We start from the raw sequence: 17,122 nt of genomic DNA on the forward strand, positions 1-17,122 counted from the left end.
TCTTGTGGATGTGGCTTTTTCAGTGTATTTTATGTGGCTCTGGCGGGAAACAGTCGGAAAGCCGGCGGACGCAATGCCGACCGCCGGCTTCTCGACTGCTAAATCCCGGCAAGGGTTAAATGACAGTTGTCGAAATCTCGACGCCTGTCATTTTACCTATGCCGGGAGACCAGTGCCCGGCTTCCCGATTGAAGGGAGGCCGGGTACGGACAGCCGCGCGCGGGGGGGTTAGGTTTAGGGATCGGGGGGTCTTAGGGTTAGGCACCCCCCGGGAGGTTAGGGTCAGGCTAGGGGAAGGGGGGGATTAGGTTTAGGCACCCCCTGGGGGACTTAGGTTTAGGCGGCAGGGAAGGGGGAGTTAGGTTTAGGCACTGCCGGGATTTGAACAGCCGGCCATGCGAATCCGGATCTGGCTTGGGTCGTTGTATTTTATGTGGCTCTGCTCTCTCACCGAAGCTATTCACTTCAGTCCGCTATGTGGTCGGAGAATGCCGGTGATCGCTCCTTAAGAAGGGTGTTAAGGCGCGTTAACCAGCATTCGCTGACCAAAGTGAAGGTATGTGCGGCTTTTAGCGCCGCGCTAACCACAAAAACAGCTGCGCGCCCGGCACTTTGGTCGGATTTCTCCTCGCATCCCCAGGGGGGTGCGAGAAGAAATCCTTAGCGCACCCAAACAGCGCGGTGTATTGAATAGCTGCGGGAGCTCCTTCACGCGACTATTGAACATTGCGTTGAATTGAATTCCCCCCTATGATGACTGTTTGTTTATTTCATGTGCTGATGTGTAGATGTTTCACACACAGAATAGTCCATTGTAGTTAGTTGCGGGATCGGTATGAATCACCCCCCGGACGTATGTCCGGCGGTTCAAATCCCGACGCCGGAAGACTGGGCGGTGACGTTCCCGACAGCTAAAAAAGGCCGACCGTCGGCTTCCTGACTGCATACCGTTAGTTGCAGGCTGCCTCATTTTATGTGAAGTTTATATGAATAATTTATGTCAATAGGTGGTTTATTTATTTTTGATAAAACCGATAATGAATTTAGCACCGTGGCGCAGGCACTTGTGGGAATAATGAAATAGGTGTAAATATCAGAAGTCCTTTTATACTATTAAATATGTATTCTAAATCACATATGGCCATTTTCAGATTTTTTGTGGGCACATAATTTTAGAGGGGGGCACATCTAGTGTTTCTGTAGCCCACTCACCCCCCACCCCGCCTGTGGAGACCTCTATCAATTGCTGATGGCATTCGTTCATTACCTCTCTGCACAGTGCAAAGTAAGGTGAACTGGACATACCGCCTAATATTCCCAGCAACTCGGGACAAACCCACGGAATAGTGACACTTGTGCCTAAATCAGGACATTTGGTGGAGATGAATCTGCAACTGTAAAAGTGGAAATTCACAGCACAAATGTTCCTTTGTGACGTTAGACGCCTACTATAAACGAATGCGTCCATTTCTATGCAAATCCACATCTGGATATGAGGGTCAACGTGACATCCTTTGCTCTACCGGACGGGGGAATTGGGTGGGCCAGTGTGGAATAATGACATATTGTTACCTTGGGTGTGGTTATGTAAATCACCTGGCAGGAGTGGACATGGCAAATCTAGGCAGACATTTCCAGCTGTCAGGTGGACGCACAGCATTTTCCTTCCTGCAAATGGAGGAGATAGGGGAACACCAAAAGTCAGGGCTAGGGTACCTATTTATCGTTGCGTGGCAGACATTCAGTATTACAAGCCAAAAAAAAGAATTTCTGGAGTCCCGCCCCGTCACCATTACAACATATGTTTTTTTTCTTGGAGTTCGCCATTTTCTAGGCATTCATTGTCTGCACTTCAGCGCAGTACCATTCGCCCACATAATGCATCTTACCACAAGGTAATGAAACTGTCTGGGGACACAGACTCCATTACGGCAGTGCACAGTTCAGTATTGTGCTGCTCCATGCAGCCCCATGGCCAGCTGCAGAGATGGGGGTAACATGCCCCCTCCATATGGCGGCTCTGAGGTATATCACGGGCCACCGGATTGTTCCAGGAAGGGGAGCCCGTGGACTTCGGCAATCCATTGGATCATGTTCCAAGTAAAACATCTGGCACATGCCAGGGGTTGCTGACCCTTGTTCAGTACTATGGGGGCGATTCAATTTTTTTTTTTTTAGGTGCAACCACTCAGCCAGCATAAATACACCCACTACCACTTTCTCACATGCGTAAGACCTCACAGACCTGCGTATACATCAGTAACATTGAGTAACATCGGCCCGTCACGCACAAGTACAGCAGCTCTGACCTGTCTCAGAAATTGCAAGTCTCGTCGCATGCAGTGAGTACACAAGCTGCGTAAACCGTCGCAGTGGCTAATTTATGCACGCCCATGCAACGGCGTTCAAACGGACAGGCACGCCTGCTTTTCTCCGACCACTCCCCCGTCACCACCTACAAACGTTGATGTCCTGTCACTCACTCTGCGATGGCTTTTTTTTGTGCGTGCATAATCGCAATGGTACATGCACAGTACGCACCATCGGCCGATCTGCATATATTGTTGCAATTGCGATCCATGCTGAATCGGGCCCTTTGCTGCTACGTTATGCTGGGTACAATATATTGTGTGTGTTTTGCCAGTGTGTACCAGCAATATGTCTGTGAACGACATTATTCAGACATATCGCCACTGTGCAGCCTCCAGAGTCCTGTATATGATGATTTCTGAGGTAACAGCATCCACTCAACTGGAGGCTCATTCCCAGCCATTCCTGGGAGGCCTCAGCCTTATAACAACATAAGTGCAGGAACGTGGGCGCTGACAATGTCCACACTGTGCGGCTGGATACAACATTCCCCCTGTGCTGTACACAGACCGGAGCCAGAGAGTGAGGCCTAGACTCTGGGACTGCACAGAAGCTGAGGAACAATGTTATTCTGTTTGGAAAATAAGAGACCATTAATGACCGGCCCTGCGCTATTTATGTTACAGCCTGGTAAAAAGGACTTTACTGTAACTGGTTTTGGATGAACTTGAGGATTAGTTTGGCTGTAATGAGATTTTCTGTGCTGCCGTGTTATACGCTGATCGTGTCCACCAATAGAAATACTGTCTTGCTTCATGGTATTTATGGACATACGTAACATGTCTATGGGTTGGAATGTTTTGGTTTTTTGCCATCTCAGATATAAGGAATGTAACATGGTAACTGACTCCAGAGGCATTTGGCGACTAATTTAATCCATTTGATTGGTCTATCTCTGCTGCATGAACACCACAGACAGTCGGCCATTGATTTCCAATTCTGTTATTTTGGATTAATTTCCTATAAATGGGAATTTTCATTTCATTTCATTTTGGACATTTTTGTCAAGAAAAAGGAACAAAATGTTCCAGAAATATCTTTAGTTATTTCCAGATTTGGTTGATTTGTTTTGTAGTTGTATATGTCATACAAACTGATTAATCACCTACATCACATATATCTCTAAAGCTGGGTACACACTGTGGGCTCCATTTACAAACGAAATATAACCCCTTTAGTGCTCGCTAAAGGGGTTATACCATCTTCCTGTATTTAGTAAACAGCGGTAATCTTAGATTACCGCTGTTTGTACAGCTTTGCTCTCGCCATCTAAAAGATGGCGAGAGCGATGCGGGCCCCATTGCTGGCAATGGAGACCCGGCGGTGCCTTTCCGGCTTCAGCAAAGCCTTCCAGGCACTGCTGGGTCTCTCTGTCATGCACATGCGCAGACGGACCGTCGCACATGCGCATGACACTGGAGCCCATCGCTGGCAGCGTTAGGCTGCCAGCAACCCAGCGGATGACCTCGCTGAGGACTTCGACTTCGCGGGACCTCGCCGGAGGGGTAAGTATTACTAAATACAAGTGGAATTTTCGTTTGTATCACAGTGATACTAAATGAAAATTGTCACTGGTATTTCCCTTCGTTTGTAAATGGGGCCCTAAATGACTACGGGCCTGATTCAGCAAGCAACGCAAGTGAGAGAACGCACGGTGCGAGCTGTTTGTGACCTGCGTCTGCATCGCGCTTGCGCGAACAGGTCGCTGAGCACGGTAAGGGCTCTCTGAGTACGCAGGGAGCCCACAGAGACCTTCGATGTTGATTGACAGGAAGTGCCGTTTTGTGGGTGTTGACGGGAGTGGTCGGCCAATTAGCATATCCTCGCTGCGGCTCGGTGCGTGCATCTGCTAGAGTGCGTTCCTTGCTGAATCAGGCCCTGTGTACCCAGCGATACGACCCCAGCACTGACGGGCTGACCTATTGGGTGGTCCGTGCACACTGGGCGATCCGGTGCCGACATGAAGGCCCCCGCCACATAGCGCTGCATGGGATCGTCAGCCAGATCGCCTGATCTTCCTGCATGTACAAAAGATCAGGCGATGCGACTGACAACCCCACGGGAGCGCGTACTACACGATGTAGTGCACACACACTGCACAGTATTGACGATTTACACGGTATTGACGATTTGAATTAGAGTAGGTAAGCTCAGCTTTATTTTTCATTTATAATTCATCTGACATTTGTGAATATATTATGTATAATTTTTGTGTATATTGTTGTTCTATCACTGGGGGCAATTAATTTCAGCGCAACGCTGAATAGCCCTGGGAAGGAGTCCCCGGAGCTATTCGATTGACCGCGTTGTTAAGCCCGACTAGAACCACTCAAGTCAGAGAATAGCGGTTACCGTGTCTTAAGCTGGGTGTTTGGTCGCGGTAACTGGCATTCTCCGACTAAAGTGCCGGAAGTGATGCTGTTAGCGCCGCACTAAGCCAGAAAACAGCATCGCGGCCGGCACTTAAGTCTGATTTCTGCTCGCGGCTCAGGTGGGTGCCAGCAGAAATTTTCTAGTCGGACTTAACAGCGCGGTCAATTGAATAGCTCCGGAGCTCCTTCCCTGGGCTATTCAACATTGCGCTGAATTGAATCACCACCATTTTACAATTACAGCGCTTTTGATTTTGGTCTATGTTAATAGAAGACAGTGAGTTTCAAATGTGAATATATCTATTTTTTTTTTTTTTATCTTCTAGACAAAAGCTGTTTGTTAGCTGTTTGCACTTAGGGGCCGATTCAATTACCCGCAGGTTCCATGCATTGTGCCCATGGGCATACAAATAAGAATTTCTGGGAGTGTTTTAGACACCATGTAACACTGAGGCACTGACACCTTTTGGGTAAAAATTGCATTTTTGCTGGAGTTATCCTGTGAACCATGATGGTATGATAATGTTATTTTACCCAGAATCAGCAGAACTTCCCTGCCCGTTGCTGTGTTAGACACTGTCAGCGATATTTGAGTGTTTCCCTCTCCCAGTGCTGGGATAAAGTGCACTGAAGTGCTACCCAAACTGGCAGGATATCTGGAATGGGGTTGGTGCGGCTCCGCTGGTTGGAGTGGATGGAATATGTTGCATTAAATATTATATCTAGAGACCCCTTATTACGCCCTACGCAATAAGATCTAGAGCATCACAGTCACTTACAGAATTATACAGAGATTGATTTATTTTATTTTGTTATTACTATAAATGTACAAAGCGCCAACATTTTCCTCAGCGTTATACAGCAGAGCGTACATACAGATCATTATAAGAAGCTGTATGTGTGTAAAGGTGCGTACACACTAGACGATATTTTGAACGACAACGATATCGTTCAGTCATTCTCTATATCGGCCAGTTTGTACGCAAAAACGATGAACGATAACGACCAGAGGTGCGCGCTCCCGCAGGTCGTTGGTCTTTGTCGTTCATCGCCCGAACATGCAGGCTAACCTGACGATATTGTCAGGCATGTTCGGGAATGAGGGAGGGAGCCCGGCACTGAATGATATCGTTCAGTGTTTGTGCTTAATGTCGTTAACGATATTGAGCACACCCCTGCCGGGGACACACTAGATGATGTCGCTCATGAAGCGAATCGTCTAGTATGTATCGCCCCTTAAGTTGTAAACTATATGGATGTTAGAAGTCACCCAGGGGTTTTGTGTTCATGTATGAGACTGCAGGCTGAGTGCTCGCTCTAATGCGGGCAGAAGAAATTTAGAGGTGATCATTATAATATCTGGGGCAATTACACATACCTCCCAACATTTACCCCGGTGGTAGAAGACCGCGTACATGGTCAGTTGGCCAGGTATCACCACTGATTTTGGCGGATTTCTGGGAGGTATGATTTACAATAGTCTGGGTGTTATTCCGTACATTATACATTTCCTAATATACACTGAACTGATGAAATCAGAACTCACTGATTATAGAAATATTATTTGCAGGAGTTTATACTCCTATTAATATTTCTTGTTTGTATTGTCGCAGCTAACACAATGATGAGCTGCAGTCATCCACCTAATTTATTGCAGAGCATAGAACGCCTAATTAATTGAAAAATAAAATAAAATATATACTGCTTCTGCCAGTATATAAACGGGCACAACTGGTTTGGCTTTCCAAGCTGTATACATTTAAACTAGTTGTCTATTAAAGGCCTATTTATCAATATACGGCGATAGGACTGATTCTCGGCGCTTATCATTGATAGAGAGCCATCTGTCACCATGATATATTAATAAAATCTTGCCGAGGGGGACATGTGCGAGCGACATTCATCTCCGCACAGCGTAATCCTGTCCCGGCAAGATAAAAATCCATAATAACCTGCCAGATGCAATGGAAAATAGTATTTTTCCTATTATATTTGCATTACTCTACCCAAAGCAAAAGGTTTTATTTCCATTGAAGTTTTCCTTTAAGGCTCTCAACTCTGAATTTCTCTTTACTATTTCCAGACCAGAGGATCTTGTATTATTATTCCATAGATCTCCAGAAGAGTGATGGGGGTAAAATGAGTGATGAATTATAACTGTATAATTCTCGCCCACCCCCCGCAGCTCATGCAGCCCTCATGGGAGCTGGAGTCACTGGCTTACATGTGGGATGCACCCAGATGCGCAGTGATTTGTCTGGTTACATGGGGTTGAGAGATATGCAAATATTTATAATAATCTGGGCATCTGCGTCAGGGAGAAGCTCAGAACTCTTCCTAATAGGGTCTGCCTGGGAACTTGCCTCGTGACTCACCGCAGCCTCCAGCTCCCTCAGCAGTCTCACTGTTACCAAGGTGTAAATTATAGGAAGGTTTGTGTGAAAATCTCAGCTCCAAACATTTATTCCACGTCATTTGCTTCAGCTGGAACCTTTTCACACCTCAGATTTTTATAGGCAGTAATGTATTTTGGGGGCTTGTAAGCAGCTTTGAGTCTGGAATTTTTGTTTTAAGTTCCTAGTTTTGCAAGACTTTGCACTTCTGCCTAACTGATGAACCGTTTGGATGTAACAACCTTGTTTCATATTGGGGTACATTTTAGTTTGGCCCAGAATCTTCCTATGATAGCCAGGGGATGTAGTCAGGAGACCAGCGGACGTGATGGCGCTGGTCGAAATCCCAACGTCGCAAGGCCCGACGCGGGAATAAAGATAGGCGTTGTAATTCCGATGCCTATCTTAATCCCGACGCAGGAATCTAGACAGACGCCATCTCGAACGAAGTAAGCTGGGGCATCTTAGCTGTTAGCCGCAGGTGGGGGGGAGGGAGGGTGTTAGGTTTAGGTACCATAGCAGGTTGCGTTAGGTTTTGGGGGGGGTGGGGGGTTAGGGTTAGGCACTAAGGGGGGAAGCTTAGGTGCGGTGCAGGGTTAAGGTGCGGTGTGGGGAGGGTTAGGCTACAAGAAGGGGGGGGGTTAGTATACTAACCTGACCCCTGTCGAGATACCGACCATCGGGATGCAGCTGCCGGTAATTTGACAGGAGGCATCCCGACTGCCGGTATTTCATACCCATTCCGTCAGCCAGTGTTACAGGAGCCAAACATAATTACGTTGTGCTGCTGCAGGACCTTATCATCATGTTACATGCAGCCCTGTCCTCACTAACACATTACTCATCTCCTGTTATACTCTGTGCTGCTGCAGGACCATGCTCCTTCCTCTATATAGCTCTGTCTACGGCTTCCTGCTGCCTCCATTCCTCTCCTATCATCATGTTACATGCAGCCCTGTCCTCACTAACACATTACTCATCTTCTGTTATACTCTGTGCTGCTGCAGGACCCTGCTCCTTCCTCTATATAGCTCTCAGTCTGCGGCTTCCTGCTGCCTCCATTCCTCTCCTATCATCATGTTACATGCAGCCCTGTCCTCACTAACACATTACTCATCTTCTGTTATACTCTGTGCTGCTGCAGGACCCTGCTCCTTCCTCTATATAGCTCTCAGTCTGCGGCTTCCTGCTGCCTTCATTCCTCTCCTATCATCATGTTACATGCAGCACTGTCCTCACTAACACATTACTCATCTTCTGTTATACTCTGTGCTGCTGCAGGACCCTGCTCCTTCCTCTATATAGCTCTCAGTCTGCGGCTTCCTGCTGCCTTCATTCCTCTCCTATCATCATGTTACATGCAGCACTGTCCTCACTAACACATTACTCATCTTCTGTTATACTCTGTGCTGCTGCAGGACCCTGCTCCTTCCTCTATATAGCTCTCAGTCTGCGGCTTCCTGCTGCCTCCATTCCACTCCTATCATCATGTTACATGCAGCACTGTCCTCACTAACACATTACTCATCTCCTGTTATACTCTGTGCTGCTGGGAACCCTGCTCAAGTGCAGGTTTTTGGTTGCTATGGGCAACAACTCCACTTTCAGTCAGATTCTACTTATTTATCTAGCACCTTCTAGAAAATAGCTAGAATCTGATTGGTTGCTATGGGCAACTTCTCCACATCTATACATCTATAAACCTGCACTATAATAAATATACCCCAGTCTGTGGCTTCCTGCAGCCTCCATTGCCCCACTTATGATCTATAAAAGTGCCTCTACCAGGTGACCTGTCATTCCACATACAGAGCTTTCACTTGGTGTATAATAAATCTCCCTCCTACTTACTGGAAGTTCTATAAACGAGTATAAAACAGACTAATCGTCTAGGTAATATATCTACCGCCTTTTTTTTGTCTCTAGTTTGTGTAAATCCTCTGATACCAAACTGAGTCCTTTCAGCCGCAGGTGTGTAATTAGTGATGATTTATGGGCTGTGACGCACCACACAGGCGGGAGCAGCTTTATCTTACGCAGGCTTTGGGTTTTTTGCTCATCTACCAGAGAACAATAGTGCGATTTTGAAAGATCTTTAGAAGAATATTATTTTGGCCATTACAGACTCCTTTTTCTATACCTGGAACCCGAATGCAGTGATCATAGCGAGATTGTGCACTACATTGCCGGAAGTAGTTGTCACCAATACTTCCGTATGTGCTTGTAGAACATCTCATTCTAATACCATGGTTGTCCTCCCCTTTGCTGCTGCAGTAGCCTCCACTCTTCTGGATAGGCATCCACTAGAGTTTGGGACATGGCTGCAGAGATTTGCATCCATTCAGCCATTGTATGAAGGAGCAGACTTTGTACACAGTGACAGTGTAGGAAGGGATGTGCAGGCTCGGTTTTACTCGGATTTACTCGGTTCTTATCGCCACTTTACCGCAAATTCGGGTTTATTCTATTGGCTATCCAAAACACATGATAGGCGATAGCCAATAAAAAGATCCGAGTAAAACCGAACCCGCTCAGACCTTCCCTGAATAGTTACCACCCAAACTAGGAAGCACACAAATCGTCATTGTATTCTGTGTTATCCTCTTAACCGGAGCAGTCGCATGGGATGCACCCACAGTCAGCTGGACTGTAGCCGAAATAGTCGCCTCCCTTGCGACCGTGGTGTTCTGATGTGTCCTCTGGCTTTTAAAACGGGAAATCCATTCTGGGTTGGTGGTCTATGTCCTGGGGGAAGGGGGGTGTTTGTCGCACAATGCTTGCCACCTATGTGACATCCTTTGAGTACTGCAGTGAAAGCCATTGAGCAGTTCAGTACGACCCTTTGTACTGCTAATGTGTGACTATGGAGATTATATGGCTGTATGCAGCGGGGGTGGCTGAAATGGACAGACACACAAATTAGAGGGGGATGCACACACACGTGGCAATGTCCTATATATTCTGAAATCATTTGGATACTGTAGTGAGAGCGACGGCCTGATTGACAGTTGATAAATGCTGCCGACCCCCATTATCCGCACAGCCCCAGGACTCTGTGTAACCGGCTGCTTCACACTCACAAGCACAGGGAGGAGACCTAGGCATCCCCGCTGGCACAGGGCAGAGCTGAAAGGGTGCAGTGTTTTGTGGCTAAGGGGCCGGATACGTTGCTGTACTCTGCCTCCCTCAGATGAATGAGCCAGTGTGTTTATTATTAACATACTACCATTTAGTGACCCCCAAACAGGGCATCCTGGATCTCTTACAGAGCCCTGCTGAGTGTGCACACAAACTGCTTAGTGAGTTTAATGGGGGGGGGGGCAGGGGGTTGGGTCTGCAGGTTGTAAATCTATACACAATTACACCCCTGTTACTATAAGAACATATAATAAACATAGCACCCACCCCTGCTAGATACACAACCTAGTACAAGTGTATCCTGACACATTTTAGGCTGATGTCACATTGTCTCCGTGTGTTCGTGAATGTTGGAGGTCCTGGACCTTTAGATCCCTGTTCTGCTATTTGGTGACAGTAGTAGTTCTCCTTTAACCCTTTCAGTGTGTGCATCTATAAATAGAATATAGTTATACACACACTTTGTTTTCCCCTTAACACGATGATGTCCTAACATTTAGTTTTTATTAAGGAAAGTAACTGAGACTGCTTAGACTGTTATCTGTATGTCTATGGGGTATTAGCAACAGGTAAAGATTGCAGAGGAAATCTACTTAGGTTTATGGTATCAGACTGCACCCATCTCTGTAGGTGCACCAGTTTTAGTAAGGGAGGTTACAGAGGCTTTGAAAAAATGAAACTTTAAAGCCACTTGGCATTTAAAAAGTTATGCAAGCATAAGTAATGTCAGGCTCCTGTGGGTCTCATACAGACAGCGACCCTTTCATTTGGCCCAAACCGGCAGATTGCATCGTCACCGAGGGCACGGTACTACATGTAATACTGCCGGGCTATGGGCTACAAACTCTAACATGTATGTGGGGCTGCAGACAGCCATACCCTCTATGCATGTCAGAGTCATTGCTGGTCGACCAGATCTTCGGTCCCCTCTGACCAGTAGCATTTTGATTGGTTGGGATTGTGGACATCCGCCTAGAGGTGCCAGTTTAAAATGCCTTCTCTGTAATTGCTCTATCTTTAGTATGAGATGTATTTGTGTGTTTTGTTTTTTTTCCTATTTTATATGAAGCAATTTAGTATACATATTTAAGCATTAAAATGTTAAGTATACTGTAGCTAGAAAGTCTTGGTGGTTTATTGAGCGCCATCTAGTGTCTATTGATAGAACTTTGCCAGAGGTGGGAGCAGTTACAGATAGTAAAGGCTAACATCTGTATTTAGGTGTATGGCCATCGTTTTTAAAACAGCCCTGATGTTCTAAATCTACAGAGAGAAAGAAAATTATCTGCTTTGTCCCACATCGGTTCTTCAGTCCATATAACGTTACCAGATATTACACCTGCTGTGTTTTCTTCTCTATTAGGAGAGGATCAGGAAGTCACCACCAATCAGACTGCAGATCTTCTAAATGAAAGGTCCACAGCCACCACCAGCCCATTCTTTGTGACTTCAGGAGATTTACATGACTTCAGTGAAAGCTCCAACCTCTCCAAGTCTTTAGCCACCACCTCTGGATCTCTAGTTAATGACCGAAAAACTGAACGACCAGCTTCAGAGGAGTTGTCCACAGTCGATGTGTTGGAATCTGGTACTGTAGCGCCAGAGGAGGTGGTCACTGAGAGTGGATGGGCTACATCCAGTCCCAGCAGAACATTTCCTGTTCCAGACACCAGGGAGGTGACCAGTGCTAACCCCACCCCAACATCTCATCCAGTGGCCACCACTGTAGAAGAGGAAGTAAAGACAGGTAAGTGACCTAAACTGGTCTGTATAACACAACGACTGAGGGGTAGATGTGTCCAGCACTCAAGTTAATGTCTTTTAGCCTACAACCCTTAATCTGGCCTAAACGGGCACCTATAGGAGTTTTGGAAATTAATAGAATTAGTTATTTATATAGCTCACACATAGTCTGCTGCGCTTTACAGTGACTATATGGCCATTCACATCAGTCCCTGCCCCAGTGGAGCATACACTCTATATTCCTTACCACATGCTCACTAAGGTTATTTATTTATTTTTTGTTGGGGGCCAATTAACCTTCCAGTATATTTTTGGAGTGTGGGAAGAAACCCACGCAAGCACAGGGAGAGGGAATCGAATCCATGGCCATTTGTACTGCCCTGAATATTGAGTCATAGCGGTTTCCAAAGGCCTCATTGAACATTTTAGATTCTAGTGTTCATTCTAGCACCCTGTACCTGTCACAACCGGTGCAGTTCCTCTTTCCTGCCTGGGGTGTTGCTCTCTGCTCTGGAGCTTCTAGCACACTCTGGTCTGTATCTGGTCTAGTAATACCCAGACTTTGATACAGATGTGTCCTCATGCACTATTGCCGTAGTCAACCCAAACAGTCCTTGCCGGCGCTCCAGGTCTCTCACAACTTGGCTTCCGCGCTAGCGTCTGTTTTGCTCAAAACCGATTAGTGAGACTGCACTGTTCAATTTGATGTCCGATACTTGTACATTTGTGTGAGCTTCATCTGCAACTTTGCATAAAACTATTTCCTCTGCTTTCAAAGTCGCAGCCTGGCGTCTCTGGGACAGATTGAGTGGGGGTTGTGCTTAGTCAGCGGTGCGAATTAGACGCAAATTTAAAGAAACAGTGGCTACGTTACACCACTTGATGCGGCTCACTTGTGCCAGGCGTCTCAATCCGCATGGCGAATTGAGGCTCAGTGTATGAGGAAACCTCTGTACATATTTATGCCCAATGTTGGTTTAACTTTCTCTGTAAGTTATAAATGGAGAGACTTTCGCATATGTCCTACACCCTGCATATAATATAGAATGGAATCATCACTTTAACTCATCTTATGTATTGCTAGAGACCCGAGACCGTTTCACAGAGAGTCCTACACTGGTCACCCTACTCAGGATACCGCCAGCCCAGACCGAGCCCAGCAACGAGTCTCCAGTAGATGCCACAGAACACACCACAACTACCACTGCTTTCTACACCACCTGGATGTCCGCCATCACCACGAGCCTGTTCATAACGACCACGGTGACCACCACGGATCCTACCAGCCCAGCCACGCGAAGCACCATGACTTCCCATACATCCAGGCCGGAGGTGCATAGGGGACCATCTGTGCTGGAAGTCGGGGATGATCAAGGTAAATACTGGGTGTTATCTGGAACCATCTCCAGTGTGTAGAACCCAAGGAGGGATCGCTAAAAATGGTTTATGGTTGACATTCTCTTTCACTGCAAAATTTGAATTAAGCTTAAAAGAATTATACTGATACATGTGTGCTATATTAATCCAGCATATTCCCATGTCTGAGAGTCTTTGTTCAAATTCAATACTTCATGGAGCTTATAAAATAATATAATTTAGCCCCTGAAGCTCCTGTTGGAGTATATAGCTTAGCTCCTCTGTGCTGCTTAGAGGTGCTGTACCAGCCAATAATACGGGATATGTTGGGGATCGGAAGAGTTTATTTAATTTGCTTCCTCTCCCGCAGTGCCGCCAAGTTACCATTCCAGAAATAGCTCCAACCCTCTATTTGTCATGATTGTCTCCATCTTCACCATCATGGTGGTCATGGTCGTGGTGGTGGTGGGCTTCCATCGATACAAGAAAAGGAACAGCCGCACAGAATTCAGACGCTTGCAGGACCTTCCGATGGTGAGAAATTCTCGGTGGCGATGTCTGTGTAATTGCTCAAGTCTGCTTAGAGCAGTTATTTTTTCAGAATGAAACCTTGGTGGACAAGTGGTGACTTCACCCTAACGTTCCCTTGATGCCCTGGTAGCTTTAGTATATAACATAAGGATTTGTTAAATTAATGGTGTGTTACTACCACCTACACACAGTGGAAGCAGCAATTTTATGGGCTGGACCAGAATGCATAAAAAAGAAGGTTCTACTGCTCTCAATATTAGCCCGTAGGGCAGGGAGTTGCTGTTACTAGAGGTGTCTGGCCTCTTGGGGATACAGTGTAGAGAATTGGTTAAAGTGCTACACCTTTGTGTGGATTGCTTACCCGTGGTGTGTGGATTAGGTTGTGGATGGTGTGCGGTGAGGTCTTATGTGAGTGACAATATGTATGTTGTGGTGTCTAAAGAATCTGTGCTCCGGTCATCTGCAGAGTGTTGCAGTGGGGTAGAGGGAGGGGGAGGTGTATGTAGTGGATCGCAGGTGATGTGCCCAACCCTTTTATCCCTCTGCCCAACCCATCAAAGTACACAACACAACCAGTTTCTTCCCATAGGTTGTGTTCAGCACCCCGTGGAGAGCATCCTCAGGGGCCGTGGTGTTGATGTGGATTGAGAGATAGTGCTCACTAGTTCACTCGGTCAAAAAAGTTCCTAAAGCGTGAACCCGTGAATATATGGCCATCAAGCATCTGTGTAATCGTAATGGATAGGCCGAAAACACATGAATATAGGAACAACCCACAAAATGGCCCCCTCCACTCTCTCTGTGACTGGTGCACTTTAAACTACCAAGTGATAGCTGTAATGACCTTTGCCAAAAGCTACAGAGACCATCTGTCAGTTTAATTTGCTACAGTCTCCTTTCATTTGCATGAATTGCCCCTGGCAAGGGTATAAGAGGAAGGAGGGAAATAAAATTATCAATCATTTAATAAGGAATCATTTGTATGGGTGGCTTTTATCTAGCTGTTGAATTGGTGGGTGTCAGGATGACTATCTTTCTTCTCCCACAGGATGACATGATGGAGGACACCCCGCTGTCTCTGTACAGCTACTAGATCCCAGGCCGTTCCGAGCAGCCAGCCTTATTTTGCACAAGACTGTAAATCTACCTTCGTTATTGTCAGTGCCAGGATGGAACAGATTTTTCTCATCTCCTTGGTTTCCACTGTGCCTTCAGTCAGTGCAGTGTAAGATGAGGGGCTTGTGGTAGTTTTGGGTTATTTCGCCCATAATTGCCCAATTGTGCAAATCAGAACGGGGCACAGGATCTACTACTGAAAAACCATTTCCTTGCCGAGGTGTCTCCATCTGTTCCGTGATGGTTTAATCCCTGTTGTTGGAGGCCGTGGGCTGGTAATCGTTCCTCTGACGGTGACCGGGCTTTAATCCTCATTGTTTTTGCATTAACAACCTGCCTTTATGTAGTTACATCATTTCAGCCACTTTGTGCATCTCTAAGGGATTATGTGAACATTAAACCTTCAGACCCAATGTGACCCCCCCCCCCCAATGTGTGCCTATCGTTCCCATGGACCAGATCCTTTGCAGAGAAGTAACCATGTTACTACATCCAAGAAAGTCATGATTCACAGGTCCTGGAGATTTGGATCTCGTCTGCAATGACTTGTATAGCAATAAGACTATTACCAGGTATTTGTGTGTACGTTATCACTATACAAAGGGTTGCACTGGTTGAGTATTTAGTTTTCACAGAAGCAAGTGGCACAGAAATCTCCATATGTTCATGCAATAAAGTGGATGAACATGGACTTACTATTTCATGCTTGCTACACCTTTAAAATGCAGCAGTGTCTAAAGGGCCACATAACCTAGAATACAGTACAGACCTGTATGGAAGACATTAACGTTCTGATGTATTTGTAAATCTTCCTGTACCGGGGACAGTATCAATGCTGCTCAGCAAACCGTCTGACTCACTTACCGCCAATGTAGACAGGAACCAAACTGTCTACAACTTATGTCTGGTCTGCTTAAGACAAAATGGTGAAAACCTCACTTATTCTAGAAACTTTTACCAATAGGTTTGCGACTGTTGCTAACAGCTAAACATTAATTCAGATTTTAGGCTCCATGGTCCTTTAATTTTTCAGTAGCTGATGGAGAGAGCATATTGTGATTCAGCTGGAAGAACATTAATGAAACAGTGTCCAGAAGTGTTTATATAACCCATAGTAACCAATCAAGTGCTTTCATTTATTAACCTGCACTAGAAAAAGGAGGAAGGCATTTGAATGGTTGCTATGGGTTACAGCACCTGAATAACAGCTGGCGCATCAGTTCACCACTGTGTTTCCTTGATGTGCAGGTTAATCGGATCTATAGAGGAAGGAGCAGATTTTATTCAGGTCAGGAAATGACACAGAGCAAAGGGAAACAGGAGGAATTTCTAGTATCAGAATGTAACAATCTACATTGTGATCTCCTAACACTGCGCTCGTCATAGATTGTCACCACGCAGGAGTTGCACAGCGTGCTGCCTTACGGCCGGTATCACATAGGTCATCGCCATCCACGCCTCTGTCACTACAAGTGCCGCCATGTTTCTTTCTTTGTCATATTAGAACTTACAGGAATTGTTGCCATATCTGCAACTTTATTCAAATTGCACCTCTGTCTTAATTACTTGTGGAAGTTGTACTGAAATTATTTTTTTCTCTAGTTTTATTACTTGTTGAAATAAAATTTATTTTTCCCCAGGTCTGTCTCAGTCTTTTATTGATTGAATATGAAGCGGGGGTTTTATAGAGGGTTCAAGGTGATCACTGACTAGGAGATCTACATTCCACAGAGACTTGAGCCAAGCATATACTATACAATTATCGGGGCGATCCTCCCAATATCAATGGCTCCCCCGGATAATTGCACTGTGTGCGGGCGACCAAGGGAAAATATCGATTGGTCGTGCATGCTGGACAATCCGGCATGCCCGAAAGATCAATATTTTGTATGTTAAACATCGGCCGCATCTGTCAGTGTATGCCCAGCCGACAGACATTTCCTTCCCATGGAAGGAACAGGGAAATGTCTCCTCCCCGGTGGTGGAGTGCAGCTATCAGGGCCATTATACAGATATCTCAGTGTAGGCCCACAATATTTGCAGAGTGACAGGCTGCCAGATAAAATGTCTGTTTGCTCAGAATCCTGACGGGCTAGGCAAGTA

General features: G+C 46.0%; 1 protein-coding gene across 1 annotated transcript in view; it reads left to right on the top strand.

Annotated features, from left to right (window-relative positions):
* Nucleotides 1-16,658, top strand: part of LOC148478319 (uncharacterized) — a 47,256-nt gene extending 30,598 nt beyond the window's left edge. Inside the window, exons 2-5 of the mRNA XM_088455591.1 lie at nucleotides 11,637-12,020; nucleotides 13,101-13,391; nucleotides 13,743-13,906; nucleotides 14,952-16,658. Of these exons, the coding sequence (XP_088311717.1) occupies nucleotides 11,637-12,020; nucleotides 13,101-13,391; nucleotides 13,743-13,906; nucleotides 14,952-14,996 (884 nt within the window). The 3' untranslated portion in view covers nucleotides 14,997-16,658. The remainder of the gene's footprint in view (nucleotides 1-11,636; nucleotides 12,021-13,100; nucleotides 13,392-13,742; nucleotides 13,907-14,951) is intronic.
* Nucleotides 16,659-17,122: the final 464 nt, after the last annotated feature.

Source organism: Taudactylus pleione, unplaced genomic scaffold (genome assembly GCF_031769625.1).
Source record: "Taudactylus pleione unplaced genomic scaffold, aTauple2 ptg000662l, whole genome shotgun sequence".
Lineage (NCBI taxonomy): Eukaryota > Metazoa > Chordata > Amphibia > Anura > Myobatrachidae > Taudactylus > Taudactylus pleione.